Source organism: Idiotropiscis lumnitzeri, chromosome 2 (genome assembly GCF_059441095.1).
Source record: "Idiotropiscis lumnitzeri isolate Australia: NSW breed Sydney's pygmy pipehorse chromosome 2, RoL_Ilum_1.0, whole genome shotgun sequence".
Lineage (NCBI taxonomy): Eukaryota > Metazoa > Chordata > Actinopteri > Syngnathiformes > Syngnathidae > Idiotropiscis > Idiotropiscis lumnitzeri.
Window position 1 is genome coordinate 354,804 of NC_142392.1, and position 22,771 is coordinate 377,574.

At 50.1% G+C, this 22,771-nt stretch overlaps 3 protein-coding genes and 1 long non-coding RNA gene across 6 annotated transcripts; 1 reads left to right on the top strand and 3 right to left on the bottom strand.

Moving 5' to 3' along the window:
* Positions 1-365: 365 nt before the first annotated feature.
* LOC148341031 (tetraspanin-8-like) lies at positions 366-4,671 on the bottom strand. The gene is made up of 10 exons (XM_088280670.1): positions 4,547-4,671; positions 4,245-4,439; positions 3,145-3,201; positions 2,068-2,187; positions 1,921-1,995; positions 1,680-1,775; positions 1,451-1,585; positions 1,320-1,352; positions 809-892; positions 366-725 (listed from the first exon to the last, which is right to left on the bottom strand). Exons 2-10 carry the CDS (start codon positions 4,302-4,304, stop codon positions 633-635), a joined length of 753 nt encoding a protein of 250 aa, XP_088136796.1. The 5' UTR covers positions 4,305-4,439; positions 4,547-4,671; the 3' UTR covers positions 366-632.
* A 1,463-nt stretch (positions 4,672-6,134) lies between these two features.
* LOC148341032 (tetraspanin-8-like) lies at positions 6,135-8,814 on the bottom strand. The gene is made up of 8 exons (XM_088286563.1): positions 8,665-8,814; positions 7,394-7,456; positions 7,195-7,314; positions 6,953-7,027; positions 6,789-6,881; positions 6,610-6,720; positions 6,434-6,517; positions 6,135-6,306 (listed from the first exon to the last, which is right to left on the bottom strand). Exons 1-8 carry the CDS (start codon positions 8,719-8,721, stop codon positions 6,235-6,237), a joined length of 675 nt encoding a protein of 224 aa, XP_088142689.1. The 5' UTR covers positions 8,722-8,814; the 3' UTR covers positions 6,135-6,234.
* Positions 8,815-9,523: 709 nt separating this feature from the next.
* Positions 9,524-22,676, top strand: ptpro (protein tyrosine phosphatase receptor type O). Of its 3 annotated transcripts, XM_088286538.1 has the most exons (26): positions 9,526-9,878; positions 12,263-12,524; positions 12,605-12,760; positions 12,998-13,150; positions 13,342-13,767; positions 13,886-14,047; positions 14,184-14,380; positions 14,456-14,576; positions 15,556-15,749; positions 15,827-15,938; positions 16,080-16,243; positions 16,499-16,619; positions 16,700-16,833; positions 16,908-17,046; positions 17,153-17,273; positions 17,355-17,423; positions 18,144-18,227; positions 18,951-18,986; positions 19,066-19,147; positions 19,218-19,308; positions 19,745-19,821; positions 19,990-20,124; positions 20,211-20,333; positions 20,581-20,735; positions 20,816-21,106; positions 21,413-22,676. In XM_088286538.1, exons 1-25 carry the CDS (start codon positions 9,828-9,830, stop codon positions 21,069-21,071), a joined length of 3,621 nt encoding a protein of 1,206 aa, XP_088142664.1. In that variant the 5' UTR covers positions 9,526-9,827; the 3' UTR covers positions 21,072-21,106; positions 21,413-22,676. The 3 variants fall into 3 exon arrangements, 2 of the variants coding, with proteins under 2 accessions (XP_088142653.1, XP_088142664.1); XR_015840191.1 differs by having other exon boundaries at positions 9,524-9,878; positions 15,827-16,243; positions 20,816-21,222; XM_088286527.1 differs by having other exon boundaries at positions 9,525-9,878; positions 15,827-16,243.
* Positions 11,812-22,769, bottom strand: LOC148341034 (uncharacterized). The gene is made up of 3 exons (XR_015840196.1): positions 19,703-22,769; positions 19,555-19,624; positions 11,812-11,845 (listed from the first exon to the last, which is right to left on the bottom strand). It is a non-coding gene; the product is annotated as an uncharacterized LOC148341034 (long non-coding RNA).
* Positions 22,770-22,771: the final 2 nt, after the last annotated feature.

Sequence of the window (22,771 nt, forward strand, 5' to 3'; positions counted from 1 at the left end):
CGCAAGCGTTTGCGCAGGGCTGTGCTGCCACCTGCTGGCTAGCAGCGAAATCGGCACGACGACGATCGGCGGCAATGACGTCATCGTCCCTTGAGATACGACTTGAGTTTGTTCTTGTCACTCAAAAAAAAACTTTCAAATGACATTTCCTCATTGACATGAATGAAAATGTCGTGAATAAATGTTAGTGATTTTATTAATGGTAAAACCAGATTCCTTTGACAGTTTTTGGGGGGTGGACAGGAAGGAAGTTACAACAGCTAGAATGCGAAAGTTTTGGTAATATGACTTTGTTTTTTGCTCTTTATATTGTTCCCACTTTGGCCACCAGGTGGCAATATAAATATTGTAAAATGACTCACCAGGATTGTTAAAAAAAGACAATTTAATGTTCTTCAGAAATCACACTAAACAAATGTACACTGAGAAACATTTCTAGTTTGTGAAAATGTAATCAAAAATACAGTTGATATCTTCTTTGTATTTGTACTCTACCTACATCAAAGATATGAAAACATGCGGCAAGAGTAGACAGTAAATGTGTAGTCGTTAATGTGGCTAAAAAGATTGGCTACGTTTTTGTGCGTGAAGCGCTCATAAAAAACGAAAGAAAAAGTTCAAAGGTCGCCGCGTTAGTAGCCCTTCATGGCCATGGACGAGGCGCCGGCCTGGTCGTGACGTCGGACCTGGTGGATCATCAGGAGTGCCACCAGCAGGCCCAGGAGCTACACGCCATCCGCGCGCACGCACACGCACACGTTTACAAGGCCATCTCGCCAGGCGCAAGCGCCCTTGTGACGTAACTCACCGCCGTGATGGCGAAGCCAAACAGGAAGCCGATGGCGATGTTGAAGAAGACGTCGGCGTAGGTGATGATGACCTCACCGCAGGACTGCCAGGAAGGCAAAAACGGGTATTAAAAGTCGTCGTCACGTTCACTCGTGTTGCGATTTGCAACTTTTGTAAACGCCAGACCGATTTGAAGTTTGTCAAAGTTCAACTTGTGGACGTCACACAAAATGGCGGGCCAAAATCAAAATGGCTGACTTCCTGCTCGTGTTCAGCTCGGCGTCCTTGACACTTTTCGACACTCCCTAACACAATTTGGTGTCCACCGGTCAAACTGGTGTCAGCGACTGGTTGTAGTCTTTTTTATTTTAACTCTCTCTAAATTTCAAGTGAATTTGCCCAAAGTCAGATTTGCTTCAAAGCACAACGGCATACTTCCCGTTTTTTTTTTTGGCATACTTCCCGTTTGTTTCGGAGACTTAATTGTGCATGACGTGTCTGGCAAATTCCATGTGGATGGGTCGTCTTACTTGCTGGTAGATGTGATCAGGGCCGCTGGTTCCCTGCAGACAAAACGGCACGCGCGGCTCAAGGACGGGCGAGCGACGGGCGGCGAGCGACGGGCGACGGGAGTGCTTAACAACGTCAGCGCGGTCGCTACCTGAGGGCGGGCTTTGCATCCAGAATGTCCAAACATCCCGTAACCTCCGAAGCCGTCCAGTCCGGGTCTGCACTCGCACGTGGTGGGAATGTCGTCACCCCAGTCGCTGGCGCTCACCAAGCCGCAACAATGACCCTGAGTCACACGCACACGCGTGTTCGTGTCGTGGCTGAGATGCGTGCAAACGTCTCGCATGTGCAAAATGTCAACATGTCTTGGATGGGCTCACGCTCTCCTGCAGCTCCTGAAGCATGGCGCGAAATCCTTCCTCGGCCATGAACGGCTCGGCCACCTCGGCCGACGTGCTGCGGAAGCTCTGCCGCACCTTCGCCGCAACGACATTTGGAATTGACGTCACTTCCGCCACACTTGGCAGGTGCAAACAAGTGATGCTGTGGACAAAATCCTGCCTGCTGGGATATGCGCCGGCACGCAAACAAAAGAAGAAGAAAAAAAAAAAAAGGGGCAACCTTGTTCCTCATGACGACCACCACGATGCCGAAGATCAGCATGATGATCATCCCCACCGCCATGAAGCCGGCAAACTGCCAACAAACGCACGTTAGTGGCGCCCGCGCGTGTCACGCGTGTCACGTGACGTTCCCGTGGCCACGTACGATCTTGAGGGCCAGCTCCTTCTCGGAGATTCCGGCGTAGATTCCCAAACAGGAAAGGGCCAAGACGCCGATGGCAAAGACCCACACCCAGCCCAGGCCCGGCGCGCCCACCGCCGACAGCTGCGTCGCGCACACGCACACGCACACGCACGCGCACGACACCATCACAAGTGGTCAAATCAATCAGTTGGCACTTCCTCATTTGTAAACAATTTCAAAATACAACAATTGAGAAATACAAAATATTTAAATGCAATTCCAAATATTTGACATGACAACTTCACGATTTTTTGCATTCTATTTGTGGAGAATTATTTGTTATTTTTATTCATATTGTTCAGAAATAAAATTCAAATTAGGGGGAAAGTCTGAAAGATGACAAATTTGTCAGATTATTAGATTAGATTAGAAATCCCTTTATTGTCATTGTACTCAAGAGTGCAACGAGATTAGAGAGTTCTATCATTCTATTTTTGGACCACAAAAAAAACTAAAACATTTTGTCTGTGATACTTTTTTTAAACGTTTTAGCTGCAAAGGGAAAAGGCTCAAATTTTGGGCCTGTTTGGGGGGGCTTAAATATAAGTGTGCCCCCCCCCCCCCCCCCCCCCCCCAATATCTGCGTATGCATTGCATTGTTGTTGAAACGTCGTCTTCAAACACATTTTTCTTCTTGGGCTTGACACTCGGCTGATTTCAGTTGTTCTGACTCCACTCGTAATGGGGGGGGGGCAGTGAGAGAGCGGGGGCTTTGAGGAAATCCACACACACATGTGAATTATTTGACATTGGCACAGGAACAGCACAAGTTGTTTTTTTCCCCAATGACGCCGCTTCCCGACACGGCCTTCGCGAGCATTCCAGGAAATTCGACACCTTGCCCTCGCCCAACTTGCTGCACCAAATTGCCGTTCGTCATGCGAAGCGAAAGCGCTAACGTGGTTGCCGTGCCGTGGGTTGCTTGTTGGCATCGTCATCGTCGCTTGGAAAAGTCAAGCGTGTTGACGCCAAGCTTGATGGGATGCAAAACAAAGTTGCCGTTTTTTTTTTAGTGTGCCGGTTGCTCGAGCGGTTTACCTGCGCGCTGTAGACGCTGGCCTTGACCGCCCCCAAGATCAGCAGACATCCGATGATCTAAACGCACACACACACGCGTAACGTGAAGGAGGTGGAATGTCATGTCAAAGGTGAGGTCATGTGACCTTGTTGAGTGCAACACAAAGGGAACGGAGCAGCCCGCCGACAAAAGAAAATGTTGCCTTGATGTGCGTTGAGGGAGGAAGCGAAGGTCAAGTGGCAACGAGGGACGTCGCTCATGTGAGGGCCCCCAAATGAGGCACTTTGTTCACCCTTTAAGGACAAACGTAAAAGTATTTGAAAGCGCCCCCCTCCCTCCAGGTGCAGTGAAGAAGAAATGAAAGCAGACGTGTTGCAGCTGGAAACTGAGAATGTGTGCGTGCTCTCATAAAAACTAAATGAGGAGGAGGAGGAGGAGGAAGAACAAGCGGGCGTGTGCGCTCCACTTTTGCCTTCGGGAATCACGAAACACAGCCTGAGCTCAATTGCGAACATTTTTCTTTTTTCCAAGTGGAAATGTACTCAACTTGGACAGCTTTATGTCGTTACGCAATCACATTGTTTTGATGGAAACTCTTCGAGATCGACAACATGAGCGGGACACACACACACACACACACACTTAAAAAAAAACACTTTCCCAAACCAGCTACATTGTTGTCATGACACTTTGGGATTGACAAGATTCGCCTATAAATGAAATAAAACAGTCTCAGTTTTTGGGGGGATTGAACAAAAAAAAAAGGGATTGTTATGTAAGAGCAAGGCAACTAATTCAATCAATTCAAATAACTTTGTTTGCTTGAAACAAGAAAAGGATGAAATGAAGACCGAGTTCATTTCATTAAGTCAACACATATGTTTTGCGTTTTTTTCTGATGGCTATTATTTAGTCTCGATTTCAAATGGAAACTTTAAGACTGCAAAAACAAACTTCCATTATTCTGCTTCTTTTCAATAGTAAGAAAAAAAACAAAATGAAAAAAAAAAGATGAATTCATTATTTTTCATGTGAAGACATTTAAGAAACAAGCATTCATTCGTGTCACGTTACACGCACGCACGCGTCCTGGATGATGTACGAGAGCGCTTGTACTTACAGCAAAGACGACATTGAAGAAGACAAAAAGACATTTGAGGCAGCTGTTAATTTTTCCCATCTTGACAGCGCAGTCGAGCTTGTGCGTGCGTGCGTGCGTGCGTGTCGCTTTGATGAGCTGCAGCTTGTCGGGGTGGTAAAAGCTGCATCCGCCCGCCAAAGTGTGCACGTCTGACGCTCAAAGACCGGCCCCTCACTTAAAAAAGCACACACACACACACACACACGGACGGGTGATTTAGTGCAGCAAACATTCTTGGATGTTAATTCAAACAAAAGAAGTTGAAAGTGTCTGAGTCTCACCGTCAAGTTTTACTGATGCGTTTACTTTGTGTTGAATGTTGACCACACACACACACTCTCCCTCGGCGTGTGTGTGTGTGTGTGTGTCAGGAAGGAAGGCCGCAACCAAGTCCAGGTGGGAATTGGCGACGGCCTCGTTCCATCCTGCATATGTAGACAAACTTTTTTCTTTTTGTTGCGGCATTTCTGCAAAATGGACTTTTTGCGCTTGTTTTTTTTAACTTGTGTTGTTGCGTCGCAATAACACGAAAAGCGAATTGTGGCCCGGAAGGAAGACTCGATCTGACGTCTGCATTTGACGCGTGTCGTTAACAATCACGATTTTGCATCTATCACGATGCTTTGACAAAAGCAGTGGTCGATGTTTTTTTGTTAGTTTTTTTTTTTTTTTCAATCCGTTTTTAATGTCCTCCAAGCTTTGGATGAAAAGTTGCGAGTGCCCAAAAGCAAGATGGCAGCTAAAATGTCTCTTTGAAAACATTTTTGATGCAAAATTGAGATATTTTTGGTTTGTTGTGTGTGTGGCAAATGTTACCGTGTCGAGGAAAAACAGGGCCCGCTCTGATGTGATGCCGCCCCCTGTCGGTCTGGAGGCAGAAGGCAGCCGTCCCTGCGAGTGAGATGAACACATTATTGCGCACACACACACACGCACTCCCCCCCCGCCCCCCCCCCCCCCCACACACACACGCGCAGTCATCAAATCAAGAGATTGAGCTCACATTCTCCCGCAGGTGTCAGTGTTGAGCACTTTCCTGTTCAAATTGCTCTGCGCGTCACTGCGCTCACTTTTGTTTTTTGTTTTTTTAGAGTTTAGTTGGCTCGATTTTTTTTTTTATTTCAATAAATGACCACGTACAGCAAGACGCAACGCCAGAGTGCGAGCGTCATTTTCCAGCTGTCCTTCCTGTTTTCAGGCTTCAAAACTGTTGAAAATCAAGCAGACAATTGGAAGGACAGACGGCAAGTCCTGCTCTTCGTCCCGCAGCTGCGGCAACATGAACATTGAGCAACACAGCACAGGACAGCACAGGACAGGACCGATGGAAGCAGCCCTGACCTCCCTTGGAATTGGGACAGCGCTTGGAACAAAGTGGGCGGGGCCATGTGGGAGCCGTTTGAAAGAGCTTAGACAAGACGCAAAGTTCAAATCAGCTCAGAAGTTTAAAGTTCAAAGCACCAAAGAGCAAACAAAGCCTGGCTAGAGGCCACTTGGAAACCATTTGCAACAAGACCTCAGAAGAGCCGCAGCGAGAGGAAGAGAAAGAAGACGGAAGAAGTTGAAGACGTGATCAAGTTGCGCATCCATCGGGACTTCATCGGATGCGGCTCGCACTCGAGCGGACGGAAATGGTTTACATCGGAGAAAACAATCTGCACATGCAGACGGTTAAATTCTCTCTCACATTCCAATGAAATGCGACCCAAAATAAATCAAACAATCAAATTGATGCTAGAGCAATGAGACACGTTTGTCACATTAGATTCTGGAATGATAAGAATTACAACAGAGAGATGATCATTTTTTTGTTCAATTAAAAATCTTTTTATTCCACGCATGCGGTGCTCAATAAAAAAAATTAAAAAAAAAAAAAATGGAATAAAATGAAAAGATGACGTGCAGTCAGAAAGTTGCTTCAGTATAAAAGTGTGCTTGGACGCCGATGGTGTTGAAGTCATTTCAGAGTTCAGGCGGTGGTGGCGCCATCTCGCTTGTTGATCTGACAGTACAGAATCATGGAGAAAGCCATGCCGGCGATCTGCGGACGCACAAAACTGTGAGCGTCACGTGTGCGCTCATGGACACGTTACGTCTTGTGCGAGCACGAAAATAATCATTCTCAGCCCCACAATGGAGGAAAATTGAATGTGCGTGCGTATTCTGACCAGCAGTACGGCGATGGCAAAAGCGATGCCGATGACCACTTCCCTGTTTTTGTCCAACTGCCGGACGATCTGAGTGGCGCACGGCTGCGAAGCAACACGGACGCGACATTAACATTTAGGAGCCCAGACGCAACCTGGCCCCGCCCCCCCGCCGGCATCTTGCCGCGTGCGGTTACCGTGCTGTAGATGTTGTTGGGGCCGCATTGCGGGTCGGAGGCGCTGCATCGGCACGAATCGGGGATGACTTCCCAGTCGGCCGCTCCTTTCACCAGGCCGCAACACTGAAGCTGCACGCCGGCAAACGCGACACGGTCGTTAGCACGGCGCTACCGTGGACGAAGACGCGTGGCGTCACCTTCTCCTGCAATTTCTCGAGGTCCTCCCTGATCTCGGGATGACGCGACAGCGGCGTGAACTCCTGCAGACGCTGCTTCACCCACTCCTTCACCTGCACACGAACACGCGCACGTCATTGAGATGTTCTGTCGCTCCACGACATGGCGTGCGGAGCGAGCGTACCTTCTCCTCGCCCACGGCGCCCACAATTCCTGCCGCCAGCAGGAGGATGAAGACCAGGAGCAGGCTAGCAAAGAACTGAACGACGACGACGACATGAAAACATGGCCAAAGTCTGGCGTGCATGACGTGTGCGCACGTGTACTACATCTTTCGCGTGTGTGTGCGTGTGCACGTCTTTGCATGGTCTGAATGCGTGTGTACAGATGTGGGCGTGCGATTTTTGTCACGCGTGCGCCACTGACCAGGATGAGCATGCATTTGTTCTCCTTGATGGCGCCGCAGCATCCGAGGAATCCCAAGAGCATGATGATGACGCCGACGGCGATGAGCAGGTCGACGCCCGGGAGAGCCTTGTTGGTCAGCTGACAATTTGCGGCCCAAATCAAAATCAATCATCAACAAGTGGACAAGACGGCCGAGGGATGCTCCATTGCCACTCACGTCGTTGCTGTCCTTGCTGACTTTCAGGTAGATGGACACGCCCAGGATGATGAGGCCGCTCAGCTGCACGCACAAAAAGACAAGACAGAAAAAAAAAAAAAAAAAAAGTCACTAGAACCATAGCCAAGCGACTGAAAAGATGAACACAACGATAATTAAAGGGAGGGTCGGCGCGAGCGACGCCACTCAACTGGTCGCTCCCTTGGCGACCAATCAACAACCGGTGTGGCATTCACAGCTGATCAATTATGCAGCTGCCGCTAATCAGCCCTCATCAATATTTCATGGTTTCCATGACGACTGACGATGACGTCATCCAACACAATTGCACGCAATTGCCATCACAATCAAAGACCGAAACGTTGACCGTCCGCTTTTGCCTTCGGACGGTTTGTCGAGCACCGTTTGCAAACGCGCTTTCATTAAAACCACGAGATCCAAGTCAGCGATGGGAGGTTTTCTTGCGGCATGTTGGTGGCGCCGCGGCGCATTCCACCCGCTGATGCTTTGGAATTGGTTTTTTTGTCAGGAAACGTTCCACTTGCGTGCTCACCTTTGGACACGCGCGCTGACCGCCTCAATGGAATCGCAGGGCCACGCCCAGAAACCAGGTGCGTGTGTGTGTTGGACAGGTAGAGGCAGCCGACAAACCCGTTTTGAACACAAAAGCCCTTCCGGTGACATCAAACTTCACGACTCAACAATTGGAAACGGATGAGCAAACGCGTCCATTCAATAAATTGACGAGTCAATTTTCAAAACAGTTGAGTAGAACATGCTCACAATAAATAAATACAAAGCAGGCAAGCGCACAGGCAGATTATTTTGGGATTATATGCGTCAATGGCAAAAATTAAAAAGTAGACAACAGCTAAAATAAAATGAAGTAAACACTCCAGGCTAAACAAGTATTGACTAGTTAAAGTCGAAATACAAAACTAGACACAAAGGAGTAAAATAGTAAACACTGACTAAAATGATTGGCAACTCAATGGTGAAAATGAAACTGACCAGTCAGAAGTAATTTAGTCCACCGCAACTCGAAATAAAGGACATTTCAACGAAAAGTAAACAGTTTCAATGAAAAAAAAAAATTAAAAATTCATCCATTGACTGCGCGGTTTGTCATGTGGCAGTCACGAGCTGTCGACATGTGTTCATCTGTCATTTATACTCATGCATTCAATTGATTGACCACTAGATTAGAAAAGTCGCGATTTAAGTGAGCAATGAGGACGACTGGTGTTGCTTTTTGCGTGCGGGCGACTCACCCAGAAGAGAAGGTTGAAGAAGAAGAGGAGATACTTGATGCATTTGTTGACAGCCATGGCGTCACGTCGCGCTGCTCGTTACCCGTGCAGGTGAAATTTGTTCATTTCTTGGCTCATCCGGCTCTACCTGTTCTAAAAAGGCCACGCCCCCTGTCACAGGGAGTGGGGAAAAAAAAGAAACGAAATAACGTCAGGTGACTCACCTGCGAAGTGCGCGCCTCGTGAGGACCAACGACGGCCAGCAGATGGCGCCACTTGCACACAATAACATGCAGTCAAATTTCAAAGTTCAAATTCAAATCCGTTTCATACCAGTTTTGAGGTCATTGTCATGAAGGGTATACTTTATGATTTGACTGTTTCAACCTGTTCTATATTTTAAAACGAGAATGCACTTCAATACAATACAAATTATACATTCACCATGTTTACTTTCATAAATTTGTTAATCAGAATGTTTATTTTGATTTATTTTATTCAGAGACCATTTTAGATTCATTAATTGTAATTTAATCATTCATTTGTCATGAGAGTGAGTGAATGAGAATGAATTAAAATTATAATTATGACTAGAAATTGTTTTAAATTGAGCATTTAGGTGACTTTAATTAACAAGAAAATCATTGAAAGACATTAATTATAATTTATTATTTCAAAATGTGAAAACATTTTATTTCATTCAATTCTATTTCAAATAGCCAATTTACATTAATGCAGCAACGAAAAGTATTTTACCACAAATTTTGGCACAAAGTGGACACATTGTCATTGATGGACAAGTTTCTTTTTTTTCTTCTTCGAGCGCATCAGCACTCACAATGACGACGATGAAGATGGAGATGGAGGGGGAAGGATGCGCGTGCGTCGCTCCTGGGCGGGGCTTGGCGCCCGTCCGTCTGTCTGTCTTTCCGTCCGTCGCAGCATCTTCTCGCGCTTCGGGTTCGGCTTCTCGCTCGCAACGCACCGGCGCTCCGCTTCCGGTCCAGTCCGACCCGGCCCGAACTCGGCCGCCCGCCAGCCTGCGCGTCAGCCAACGTGACGAAGATGAGGATGATAATGAAGATGAAGATGCGACAAGACTAAGCGCAGACAAAGACACGCACGTGCGCGCGCGTGACGCGGGTCGCCATTGTCTCGTCACGCACGCGCGCGTACGCCCAACGATGCTCGCGTCTTGGCTCGCGCTCGCGGCCCAGCTGCTCGGTTCGGTAAAGGTAAGAATTGCTTCGAACCTTCGTCCGCTTTGTGTGCACGTGCGAGAAGTGGGTCAGTCGGCTGCAGCCTGTCGTGCACGCGCACATGTAGGGGTGCGCGCCCACCGCGATCAGCAGCTGGGGCGTGCGCGTGAACGTGCGCGTTCACGTTGTTTATTGAATGTAGTCACTTAACATGTGTGCTAGTTGGTTAGCGGCAGGCTAGCTCATGCAATCTTCTTTCATGACGTCACAAGCGGCAAGTAGTGGAACGCCTCGCAATTCTCGGGTTCTGGGTTTGAATCCCTCGTTTGCTGATAAAAATTCTTTGCTCGGCTGGCGACCAGTCCATTGTTTGTCTCGGTGCAAAAGGTTTGTCTGTCCTTCACACGAAGTGAATTCTTTCAGTGCTGCTTGTGGACGCCAAGAGGAAGTGCAGATTTGTGCTTTTTTTTCATCGATCACAATGGTCTCAGTGTTGTTTGAGTCCCCATTCACGAAAGTGGACCGTTCCCTCATTAGGCGCTCAACGATAGCTCGCCGATGCAGCAGGAAGCCTGAAATCGGAATCGAGCGCCAGCTGGAGGGGCATTCCTTGGGGGAGGGCGGGGGGGGGGGGGGGGGGGTCGCAGTTTGCAGGCCAACAAGGTTGTCCACTCAAAGACAAGACACTAAATTAAAACGCCCGATCCTTGCTAAATACCTCCCATCTAATAAATGCTCACTAATTTTGACAGTTGACTAACACACCAAAAAATTGTTGTTACTCGTTAACAAAAAAAAAAAGCTTGAGCTGGAACAGATGAATTTCTACCGGTGAGACAATTAACACCAAACGGCCACGTTACAAAATTACAAAAATGCCTCCCACCTAATAAATGCCCTGCAACCAACAGATGAGCGTGCTTTAGACAATAAAATAGTCCAAGATCATTTCAAGGCCTTGCCTTTGTTAAACAACTTGCCCCCCCCCCCAAAAAAATTGCCTGGCACTTTTGACCGAGCAAATAAACGCCCGACGCCACAAGCTGCGGCGGCCTCGTCGTTAATAAACGCCTTCCAGCTAACAGACGAGGGGATCAAACGGGGTGAAGTGCAAGGCGAGCGCGGGCTAAGATTTGCATTTGCGACATTAGCATTCAAGTCGCCCCGGGGGCCAGCGGGGGGGCGGGGGGGTTCTCGGTGTCCATGGCGATGCTGGAATCCGACACACTTAATGAGCATCTCCTTTCATCTACGTCGCCATGGAGACAGCTCAGCACAGCAGCCCACCCGCCTGCGATACGTTGGCCGACCTTTTTTTTTTTTTTTTCAATCTTCTCTTGTCGGAACACCAGCCTGCTTTCAAACAAGCGTCACGTGCAAAGAAGCGCTCCTTCCCTACTAGGGGCGGCGCCATCGCGGGTGGGTGCGGGACGGCCGAGAGTTGGTTGGCCCTGAAATTGTTAGCGGAGGAAAAAAAGGGGATATGGCTTTAACAATAGAAACATAAAAACTAAAAAAAAAAAACTAATAGAACAATATGACATGAAATACCAGAAAAAAATGAAACAATTGAAAAAAATAAATGGAAAAACAAATACTGAAGAAAATGGAAACATGCGGAAGAAACAGTAAATGGAAACGATTTCAAGAAAAATAATTTTGGGGACGGCAGTTCGTGGTGGGACTGACAATGTTTCGGGGAAAAAAAGTGTATTGGCAAAAACTAGAAAAAGATCAGGAAAATAGAAGAAAAAAATAGGAGCATTCGGAAAAAGTGAAAAGCAAATACACGATTGTCGCAACATGCTTCAAAATGTGAACTTTTGTCAAGGTTTTCGCTAAACTTGCCGAAAAATGAGAACATGCAAGGTGAACCGTTGAGAAGCGTCACCGACCTCGTTGACGACAATGACGGCAGGAAGAGGCGGAGGGTGACGTGGGGGATGGGATGGGGGGGTGGGGGGTGGGGGGCTCAGGGAGGCAGCGGTCATGTGACAGCTGAGCTGGAAACACAAAACAAAGAGCAATGTGAATGGACGCGCTTATGCCTCCACGGCGGCCCGGACAACATCTGCGCTCAACTCGTGACTTTCTCCCGCCACGTCGCGTCGCGCCGCGTCACGGCATCCGAGCCGTCCGCTCCAGGCGGAAAGTCGGGTCGCGCTGACGCATTTAATCCAAGGCCACGTGATGGCGCCACACCAAAAGGCTTTCAAAAATGACCCGCGGCAAATTCAAGAAGCGCACGAGGGTCCTAAACGTCACCATGGGGATCCTCCTGTAAAAGCGGCGGCGGAAGACGATGGGAAGGATGGTCACGCGAGTCATCCGTTGTCGCTGGGGCAATGTGCTCAAGAATACGAACGAGCATTTGGCGGCACCCCGCTAACGTGACGTCCCGCCCATCTTTTGCGCTTCAGGTGATTCCTGCTTTCCAGGTGAGTCTGAGTGACGGCGGTCAGATCGTGGCCAACCTGGAGACTTCCGACCTTCGGGAGAACATCTCGGCGTACGCGGCGCAGATCTCCGGGGAGCCTCGGCCCGCCGTGATCCCGTTCGGGGGGGCCGGCGAGCCGCTGCTGTTCAACGCGTCCTTCCACGGCCTTCGCTACAGCGTGGGCCTCCTGCTCCAACGAGGAGCCTTGTGGTCCAGACCCGTCTCGACCGTGTCCCTCCTCACCAGTGAGCAGACGGCAAAGACGGACGACCGAGTCCCGTAACGCTCCTCTCAACCGCAGGTCTCCTGTTCCTGTCGCCCGCAGGGCCGCTTCCCGTGAGCAGCGTGCGCGTTTCGGACTACAAGGAATCGCCCGAGACCGGCGTGGTCTTTGACATGGTCACGCCGACCGGAAACATTTTCAGCAGGGTCAACATCAGCTACAGCGAAGGAAGCGAGAGGCGCTCTATGCTCTACAAAGGTCACGTTGGCAATTTTGTGTCATTTTCAGATGAGAAGGCGTTGCTTTTCCCCCCGTCAAACTTTGAACGTGATGCAATTTATGTGGGGATTTTGTGTCAAGAGCCATTTCTGTCACATTTGACAAATATTCACTGAGAGTCTGCAACCATTAAAAATGGGTTGCAGCTGTTACGCGACAAAAACGAGTCGCAGGCGCTCGCTGACCATGGTCGTCAACGTTTGTGTCGCTTTTCAGACTTCTACAAGGGCAAGACGGTGTTCAAGCATTGGCTCCCGGGGGTGTGCTACGGCAACATCACTTTCCAGCTCATCTCCGAGGCCAGCGCCTACCAGACAGCGATGAGGACGCAGAGTGACATCACGCACACGCCCGTGGATCACAGGACGGGTACGACAACCATCCGATGCCGATATCGCAACTTTTATAGTTAGGCGGTACCCTTTACAGATTTAGGGGGTATTAAAGGGTGAATTCCGATTTCCGTGGAAATTGAGGTTGCGTCGCCCGCATAGGAACGAAACGCGTTCATCACTTGAGGATCTGCTGTAGTTGCGCCAAGACCTCATTCTTGTCCGCAGTTCCGTATCCGCCGCTCGACATCTCGTGGAAGATGGTAGACCTGAGCCAAAGTCCGACGCAGGAAATCCAACGGGCCGGCCGGCGTTCCCGTGATGTCCCACTCGTGGACGAGGAGGAGGCGAAGCCCTCTGAGGACTCCATCGAGGAAGCGACACACAACCGGAGCGCCATCATGGAGGCCACGGATGGCCAGAAGCGCCGGGTGGACGCCACCACCGAGACTCCCGCCGACGGGGAGGACGAGTTCGTCAACGGCGCGGCGCACGAGTACGAGGACTCCAACGACGCGGGGTCGGCGATGGCCGTCCCCGCCGAGTCTTTGGTCCTGCCCACTAAGATGCCGCCTGTTCTGCTGGAGGTGCGCTGGCTGCCTCCCAGAGCGCCCACCAGCTACGACGGCTTCAACATCTACGTTTACAAAGACGGTAAGCGCACAGCCACACTGTGTGTGCGTGGTTCCGTTTTTCACAGGCGGGCCACTCCGGTCACGACTTGACTCGAGTCGCCAAATTTAGCATTTGCGCCTGACATAAACGTGTCCAGGTAACGCCACTCAAACGGCCAGCGTGGATGAAAGTACTCACGAGTTCTTCACCGAGCTGACGGAGGCGGGAACGTACGGCCTAAGAGTCACCACACTCAGCACGGCGGGAGACTGCGAGGCCCGAGAGAGCACCGCCGACGCCGGCTTCACCTTCTACCTGGGCAAGTCACGCCGACGTTTTCTTTGGCAGCTTGAAACTCCAGCGCGACCCGCTTTGTTTGTTCAAAGCTCGACATAAAAACGACCCATCGTGTGTGATTGGATCGGGCGGCCCGCATCTTTTTTTTTGCCTCCCAGGTCCCGACGGCGAGCTCCTGCGTGAGCTGCGCCAGCGTCCACGCGCAGTCACGGTGCGCTTGTTGGAATCCAGCACGGCCGCCGTATCCTGGGCACCGTCGTCCGAGAGCCACGACGGCAGCGTGGTGTCCGTGGTGTCCACCACCTGCCTCAAGCCCGGCCCGAGCCAAAGGATGGAGAGCGACTACTGCGACGAGGTAAGCGCCGCCTGTCGCCAACTCCCTTCCTGTCAGCCATCCCGCCAACATTAACGTCAACGCGCCTTTGGACAGGAAAACTCAACCAGCGATATCATCGGCAACTTGACGCCGGGGGCTCAGTACCGGGTGGTGGTCTACCACACAAACGGACCGCTGATCAGTCCTCCCTCAGAACCAGTCATCGTGGATATTGGTGATTAGCTCTCACATTAGCGTGGTAAAAGTTGAATCGAGGAAACTGGACTCTTCTTGCTTGTTGAAGACATTTCACAGTTCCAAAATGTCCGCTTGCGTCTGGTGGGGCGGTCACTTGAGGGACGTGCTTGTTGTTGCCAGAAGTGGCCGGTGTGGTCGTTTCCGCGTCCAGAACGGCGCATAAGTGGCAACCTTTCATACGGAGTCAGGAGAGACATCAAAATATTGCTGAAAGCCATCACGCTGGTCAGCAATAAGCTCATTGCAACCGCAACATAGAGGCCAAAAAAAAAAAGAAGCAACAAAGCCAACAGCCGCCTTCAAGTGACCCACCGGGATCAAACGTGAAAAAGGTTCAATAATCAAACAGTCAATTTGCCTCCATTCAACTCTTGGATCGCGGCCATCTCGACATTGATCAAAAACGATTGGAAAGGCTTCTTCATACCGCGTGTGCACGCGGGCGACAACGGCCGCATTGCATCACGTGACCGACGCGCTGTGCAGCACACGCATTGCAAATTGTCGCTGCGCCGGGAATGCGGCGCACATTTGTTCTGGCGATTGCGCCGTTTAGTCACGATGACGCACGTGACCAAAGTGGGCAACAAGCTCGTGGGTGCTAGCTTGCCGCTTGGGTGGCTGCCACACACACACACACACACACACACACACACACGTCAGCGCCGCCATTAAATGCATGATCCAGGTCCATTTGTTGTTGCAGACGCAATCACCAATCTGGTTGCTGTCACTTTGTTCGATGTTCGGCAACGTAAAACCAGCGACAGGAAATGTCCAGAAAAATTCAGAGCGTCTTATCCAATACCCGTCACCGCGACAGCCTCTGACTTGGAAACCGCAACAAATTGGAATCACAACGCGAGTATCAAAGCAAACTGCGTGCGGCATTGCGGTACGTGAGCCGTACATGTAGGGCATAAAGAAGCCTTCACGAACATCCGTTGTTGCGCCAGAGCCGACGGGCGTCCAAGAGCTGGCCGTGTACCCGCTGGGCCCCACGGCGGTCATCTTGAGCTGGCAGCGTCCGTATCACGTGGCCTTCCGCAAGTATGTCCTTCAGACCTTCTTCTTCAACCCCGTCACCCTGAGCTCCGAGTGGACCACCTATTACGAGATCGCCGCCACCGCCTCAGTCATCGCATCAGTGGTAAAAAAAAAAAAGGAAAGAAAGAAAGACAGACGTACACAAATAAGCCACAAATTAACCTGACGTTCCTTTTTCAGAGGGTGACCGACCTGCTGCCAGCTTGGTATTATAACTTCCGTGTTACCATGGTGACGTGGGGCGAGCCGCCGCTCAGTTGCTGCGACAGCGCCACCATCAGCTTCGTCACAGGTACTCAAACCAACCGAACAGCAAAACCGAGCCAACCTTTCTTTTTTTTTTTTTTTGCCTTTTCCGGCCTTCGTCTACGCAATCAGCACGTTCGCTGCCGTGCGCGTTCGCCCTCACCAGCGACGGCCTTTTGTCGTGCAGCTCCAGAGGCGCCTCACATCTCTGCGGCCGACTACTCCCACGGCATCCTGTATGTTCGCTGGACATACGGCGAACTCTTCGTGGACTTGTCGCACTCCAGGATCACGCACTGGCAGGTGGTGGCCGTCGGCAAGAAAGGTCCCGAGAGGCGCTACTCGGCAGACGTGAGTTTTGGCCGTCACTTTGGTGACAAAGACTTTTGCTTCGGAGTACTTAGTGATCTAGTCACGTACTTTGTTCTCTGACAAATGATGTCGCTCTATCAGGCACGTCCATACCTTCCAAGCCGCCTTGCCATTCGTCTTCCTCTTCGTTGCTTCCCCACGTCATCGTCATCTTTGTCTTCCTCTGGTGATGCTCACTTCCTGTCTGTTTTTTGCCCCCCCCCCCTCGCACACGCTCCATGAAATGGTTGCCAGGTGACTCGGAATGTGATGCGCGCCAGCCTGCCTCTGCCGCCCGGCGACATCTACAACGTGACGGTGACGGCGTTCACGGAGCGCAGTCGCAACGCGTCCATTCACAGCATCATCAAACTGGGTCTGAGCATCCGCTCGTGCCGATCGTCCCCGAGATTGACGTGATGGTGACAAGCCACGTCCGCCGTCTTTTGGTTCCAGAACCGGCCCCTCCCAGGTCCGTGTACGCAGTCAACGCCACGCACTCGTCGGTGACTCTGCTGTGGAGCGAGGACGGTGTGGCGGACCACTACCAGGTGCTGTGCAAACCCAGGCCAGGTGGCAAAGAAGTGAAGGTGAGCGCCCCGGCCCCGGGAGATGCGGAAAGCCACTTGAACTCTTTCCTCCGCTTCTTTTGGGTGCGCTTCAGACTCGAGAGCCCCAGGTGTCCAGTTCGCACGTGCTGACCGTTTCGGGCTTGATGCCGTCGTCCAGCTACAACTGCAGCGTGGTCAGCGTCAGCTACAGCACGCCCAGCAAGCCTGCCCACATCACCGTCACCACCGCCGGTAGGGGGCGCTGTCGCAACTCTCTCTTGCTCATGCAAATGAAAGAAAGGCGCGGGCCATCCTTTGCTCACCCTCCGGTCCGTTGCACTAACGTGCGTGCGTGCAGCCAAAGAGATGAACCCCAGCGTGGCGGCCATCTCGGCCTTGGCCGTCCTGAGTGTGCTGCTGCTCGGCCTGCTGGTTCTTTTCTTGCTGCTTCTCCGTAAGAAGCATCTGCAAATGAGCAGGTAGCACCAAACCACCGCCGGGTTTCACTTCCGACCACACGGGTGGAATTTCACCGTCCGCCCGCCCATCTTGTCTTTCAGGGAGTGTGGCGCCGAGACATTTGTTAACTTTGCTTCGTTCGAAAGAGACGGCAAGCTGCCTTACAACTGGTACGCTGATGCTCTGCTTCTTCTTCTGCTTCATTGTTTGATGAACATTTTATGACAATGCAAATTCTTGACGCGGAGAAGATGCTTCTGGCATCCGACTGCTTTTAGGCATTCCGTGTTTTCTTTTGGGTCTGTTGACGGTACGAGACAAATTCCAATGAAACGCTGGAAGAAAACAAGGCGCTCTTCTCATTTTGTCAACGAGGCCACCGTTTCGTATCGGGTGGCCGCGAATGAGTATTTGCCGCATTCGTTCGACCTGATTCAGGGCTTCAGCTTCATATTTTCTGACATTTTGTAGTATTTTAATTTGTGGCTACAAAAGTATTTTGTTGGCACGATATCTATTTTGTCATGTCTGGGACTGCGTAGGTGACGATTAAGTGTGACTTGTGATTAATATGAGAGCTGAAAGACGGTCAGTCAGTCATCACGAAACGCTTTTCAGTACATTTGCGGCTTTTTGTGCCCATCGACTGACGCGTGCGGGAACAAACGAAGACGGCAAAGTGGATAGTCGGCTCTGATTTGGTGACGTCAGAGTGGAGACGGAGACAAGGCGTTGTAAACAGAGCGAGCTCCGTCTGCTCCAGCATGCATGAGTCATCAAGTGTGTGTTCCCCTATGACGTGTACTAACGCAGCAGCAGCAGCAGCAGCGTGTTGGTTTCTCTCTGTTGGTGTTTTTATTCTTCTTGTGTTCTATTTGAACCCTCGCCAGGCGAAGAAGCCTCTTTGCCTTCCTTACCCTTCTGCCATCCTGCCTTTGGACTGACTATCTTTTGGCTTTTTATATTAATCCATGGTAAGTAAGCAAGTGAGCGAGCGCCTCCGTTATTCTGGACGGAAAAGTCTGGTGAGCAAATTATTGTTGATATTGAAGTTCATTATAATGAGCCGAATATTTTAAGAATATTTACATACATGTATTGTATGGTTTGACTTTTCATTTTGCGGCGATCATTTAGCCAATTACTTCTTGAAATTGCCAGACCTTTCCGGAAAGCATTTCTGAAACTTTTTGTGAGCTGTGCATGTGGCACGACACTTTGTGCTGATGCGTGGCGCACGTTCCGCTCGCATGAGCACAAGTCGGCAAAACGCATGCATGCCGGAATGAGAAGACACCGTTTTGCTGCACAGGAAAACGAATGTGAATCTATTTGCAGAAGGCAGGCTGCACGAGCGGTCGCACAGCTGCCGGCCACTCGGGAGCTGGGGCCGTTCCAAAAGCCGTCGAGCACGTTAGCGTGTTCCGGCTACACGGCTGGGCCGGAAGGCGTGGCCACGTGGGCCGCACGCTGCCATTGTCTCGCCACCAGTACTTTGTCTAGACGTGCCTCGCAAAATCAATCGGCCTTCTCTATGCCCCAACTTACTGGCTGGCGACCGCTCCATCATTTGTCTATGTGACTGGCGGCCAGTCCACAAAAAGAGATGCGTGCACGGATGGATGCGTTAGTCGGGATATCGGTCGAGCCCAGGCCTGTTTTGGTGTGCGAGTTGACTTGTCGTGTTTGTGCTGTAGGGGCAAGACGGCCTTAAAGAAGCGCAAGTTGACAAGGTAAGGCCGGCAAAAGGCACATCAGCGCACCTGACAACGACTTTCTCATCCCTATACCACCCCCCCTTGTCTTTTCAAGTCCCGTGCAGCTAGACGACTTTGACGCCTACTTCAAAGAGATGAGCAAAGACTCTGCCTACAAATTTTCTCTGCAGTTTGAGGTGGGACCAACATTTTTTAGCATTCGGCATCTTTCCCAGTCAGCGCCACATGACCGCCAAACGCTTGCAGGAGCTGAAGAGCGTAGGCCTCGACCTTTCCCATGACGCCGCCGACCTGCCCGTCAACAGGCCCAAGAACCGCTACACCAACATCCTGCCCTGTCAGTAGGCCTACAACTCGACATTACTTTCATCCAACCCCGCAATACTTTTTCCCATTCATCGACAAAAAAAAAACAAAACAAAAAAAACAACAACCTCTACAGAAATTGGAGAATATTTACAGTTTTTAAATTTGCAGGGAGAGGGGGGCAAAAGTACGGACATTATATACAGCCCACAGTACACCCTCCATTTTAGTTAAAAAAAAAAAAAAAAAAAAACTTAACAAAAAAGAAGACTCTTACCAGGTAGCTTTAATATCAGCAGGGGTCCTAAAGTGGATCCTTGTGGCGCGCCGTAGATACGCAACAGCAGCTACATCGGGCAGATAAAGGGTTTAAAGGCAAATGAGCTTCTTGAAAATAAAATGTCATGTCATGGAGTTGCAATTACCTGAAACAAAGAGGACTGAGTTGGGTGTTTGTTCCTTGGCAGACGACTTCAGTCGCGTCCGGCTGATCTCCATGCACAACGACGAAGGCGCCGACTACATCAACGCCAACTACATTCCTGTGAGTATCGCTCACAGGAACCACAAACGTAGCGAGCTCAAGGGACACATGGACAGACGGGCCAGTCCAAATATGCCCAAAGAATTTCAATTCTTTTCATTCTTATTACATATACTGTTTTCAATGAAATTAAGAAAAGAAAAAAAAAAAATTTTTTTTTTTGTGTAGGGCTACAAACACGCCAAAGAGTACATTGCCACGCAGGGGCCGCTGCCGGAGACGCGCAACGACTTTTGGAAGATGGTCCTCCAGCAGAAGTCGCCCATCGTAGTCATGCTGACGCAGTGCAACGAGCGGCGACGGGCAAGTCTCAGTTCCGGCGAGGGGGCCGCTCCCCTTTGCTTCGCATCCAAACACGCCTTTGTGTACGTTTGTTGCGTGTCGTTCAGGTCAAGTGCGACCACTATTGGCCCTTCAGCGACGAGCCCGTCATGTACGGCGAAATCAGTGTGGGGATGCTCTCGGAAAACGAGTCGCCCGAGTGGACCATCAGGAAGTTTCGGCTCGGATACGTAAGTCATTCAAACAATTGTCAGTTGAAGCCCTGATCCGGCGACAAACAACATCTTTGTTTTTGCGACGCTCACAAGTTTTTGGAGTAAACAAGTAAAAATAGGATTGTGGTATAGCAACCTCCTGTCTCCAAAAGGGACCCATTTTTAATCTCTTTAGTTGGCGTGCAGTATGCAACGGGCTGATTGGAAACATTTCTCGGGACTCGAGTGTTAAAATGATCATGTTGCGAACGGGCGACCACAGGCGGACGAGACGCGGGACATCCTGCACCTGAACTACACCTCGTGGCCGGACCACGGCGTTCCCACCGTCAACGCTATCGAGAGCATCCTACAGTTTGTCCACATCGTGCGGCAACGGGCCAACCGGACCAAAGACCCCATCGTGGTCCACTGCAGGTAAAACACAATACCGTTGTGCGGTTTTTTCCAAACGGCATGCCTGTTGCCATGGTGACGGTGCACATCGGTTGGTGTAGTGCTGGCGTGGGCAGAACGGGCACCTTCATGGCCCTGGACCGCCTGATGCAGCACATCCGGGAGCACGAGTTCGCCGACATCCTGGGGATGGTGTCGGAGATGCGCTCCCACCGCCTGTCCATGGTCCAGACAGAGGAGCAGTACGTGTTCATCCACCAATGCGTCCTGCTGATGTGGCAGAAGAAGAAGCAGCAGCAGCAGCAACAGCAATCGCTCGCGTCTGACGTCATCTACGAGAACGCTGGCAAGACATAATGGCGGAGAACGTGCTTCTGCGCGGGACTGAGCGAGTGAGTCCGTGCCACGTGATGTCACTGCCTCATCCCGGTTCACACCGCACCATATCCCGACCCAGTTTGACAACCGCTGCTTTGAAATCCCACTAAAGCGTGCCTCGTCACCGCAGGTGTGACTCTGGGCTCCTCCTCATCACATCATCTCCATCTTTCACAAATACACCCCATTGCATTGCTACGTCAATTGTCGCCTTTATTTGCCACGAAAGGCACCATCTAAAAAAAAAAAAAAGCATTTGTATTCTTCTTCTTATTGCACATGAGGCTGAAAGGTCAGAACCCCTGCCGCTTGTCTTGCAGGCTGTGAACGTGCCTCCCATGCTTCATAATCGTCATCAAACGCAAAGAGAGCTTCAAGGAGGGTTGGAGTTCTGCCTTAAGGAGCCACCACAAGCGCGCTGATTGGAGGATGACACGGCGGCAGGGGCAGCGTCCTACTTGGTGGACGCGCCGCTGGAGCACATTTTTTGGGCTTGTTTTGTTCAACTCAGGACAAGCTTCACCAGGAAGCCCCGCCCACACAAAGTAGCAAAACAAACAAGATGTCCGACGTCTCGCTCTTTCACTGTCAAAGGGAAACGAAGGCAGCCAAATATCTTGTTCGCCTTTATCGCAACCCGACTTTTTTTTTTATACCACATATTTCTCTTGGCATTTTTTTTTTTTTTTTTTGCTAAGTCTTCTCCGGTTTTAAAGCTCACCTCTTTTCCTCCAAACACCAGCCTGTTTTATTCCCACCCTCGAATATCTTTCAAAATCATCAAGCGGGCTTGTTATTTTTTCCTTCCATCTTCTTACTCAGCATTTGACTAGAAAAAGACTTTTTTCTTTTTTTTTCCTTGAGTCCGTACAGCCCGCCTCACTATTCAGGATGTAGGAGCACATCAGAGTAAGAACACTGGATTGCAAATTGACCTTTGCATTTTGGATGAAACAAACATCTGTCAATGTGCATCAACGACATCCTTCCTCTGCGCTAATTTTCATGTGTAAAGACGGACAGGATCCTTTACGAGAACATTTGAAGTTATCGTGAGGTAATGCCGCCGTGAGTTGTGTAAATATTGCGTAAGTGCTGTTTTTACTTGTTATTTGTGTCAAAGAAAACGTGCAGTTTGTGAAGCAGGGGTGGGCAAATGAACAGCTGCGGGCCGCACATCTGGCACAGGCAGCAAAGAGTCCTGCAACATTTTCGGCATTTGTTTGGGCATCTTTTTTCGCGACATTGATTCAAGGTAAACAAAAAAAAAAAGAACCTAAATGATATCCACTTTTAATTTTGTTAATACATTAGATTTACTTAGAATTTGAAATGAAAAAAAAGGAATGAAATTGTTCAAGCTTTTATTTTATTTGATTATTTTCTTTTTTTGGGTGGCTCTCGAGCTGACAAGTTTGCCCACCCCAACGTAGACGCGATCCCTTTGCACTTTGCTACGACTGAAGCTCAGCACGCGCCACTTGTGATGATGTCATTGGTGCCATTCTTGTGATTGGGTCACTTTGAAGGACGATTCAAATGTGTGTGTGTGTGTGTGTGAAGAAATAAAAAGTGTTTCACGTGTGTCATCGGTGTGTGTCGCTTGGCAGTCCACCAGGCAATTGTCACAAGTTGAACGGAGGCAACCGGACTCTTGTTGGTTGAGGAAGACGTTTCAA

Bases quoted from the DNA above. Each gene is read 5' to 3' on its own strand.
- ptpro (XM_088286527.1), top strand. From the start codon at position 9,828: ATGCTCGCGTCTTGGCTCGCGCTCGCGGCCCAGCTGCTCGGTTCGGTA. The intron at 17,047-17,152 runs GTAGGGGGCGCT...GCGTGCGTGCAG, and splicing joins CATCACCGTCACCACCGCCG to CCAAAGAGATGAACCCCAGC. The intron at 17,274-17,354 runs GTAGCACCAAAC...CTTGTCTTTCAG, and splicing joins AAGCATCTGCAAATGAGCAG to GGAGTGTGGCGCCGAGACAT.
- LOC148341032 (XM_088286563.1), bottom strand. From the start codon at position 8,721: ATGGCTGTCAACAAATGCATCAAGTATCTCCTCTTCTTCTTCAACCTT. The intron at 7,028-7,194 runs GTCAGTGGCGCA...GTCGTCGTTCAG, and splicing joins ACAAATGCATGCTCATCCTG to TTCTTTGCTAGCCTGCTCCT. The intron at 6,882-6,952 runs GTACGCTCGCTC...GTTCGTGTGCAG, and splicing joins GCGCCGTGGGCGAGGAGAAG to GTGAAGGAGTGGGTGAAGCA.
- LOC148341031 (XM_088280670.1), bottom strand. From the start codon at position 4,304: ATGGGAAAAATTAACAGCTGCCTCAAATGTCTTTTTGTCTTCTTCAAT. The intron at 1,996-2,067 runs GTACGTGGCCAC...GTTTGTTGGCAG, and splicing joins AGGAGCTGGCCCTCAAGATC to TTTGCCGGCTTCATGGCGGT. The intron at 893-1,319 runs GTAAGACGACCC...CCTTCCTGGCAG, and splicing joins CTGATCACATCTACCAGCAA to TCCTGCGGTGAGGTCATCAT.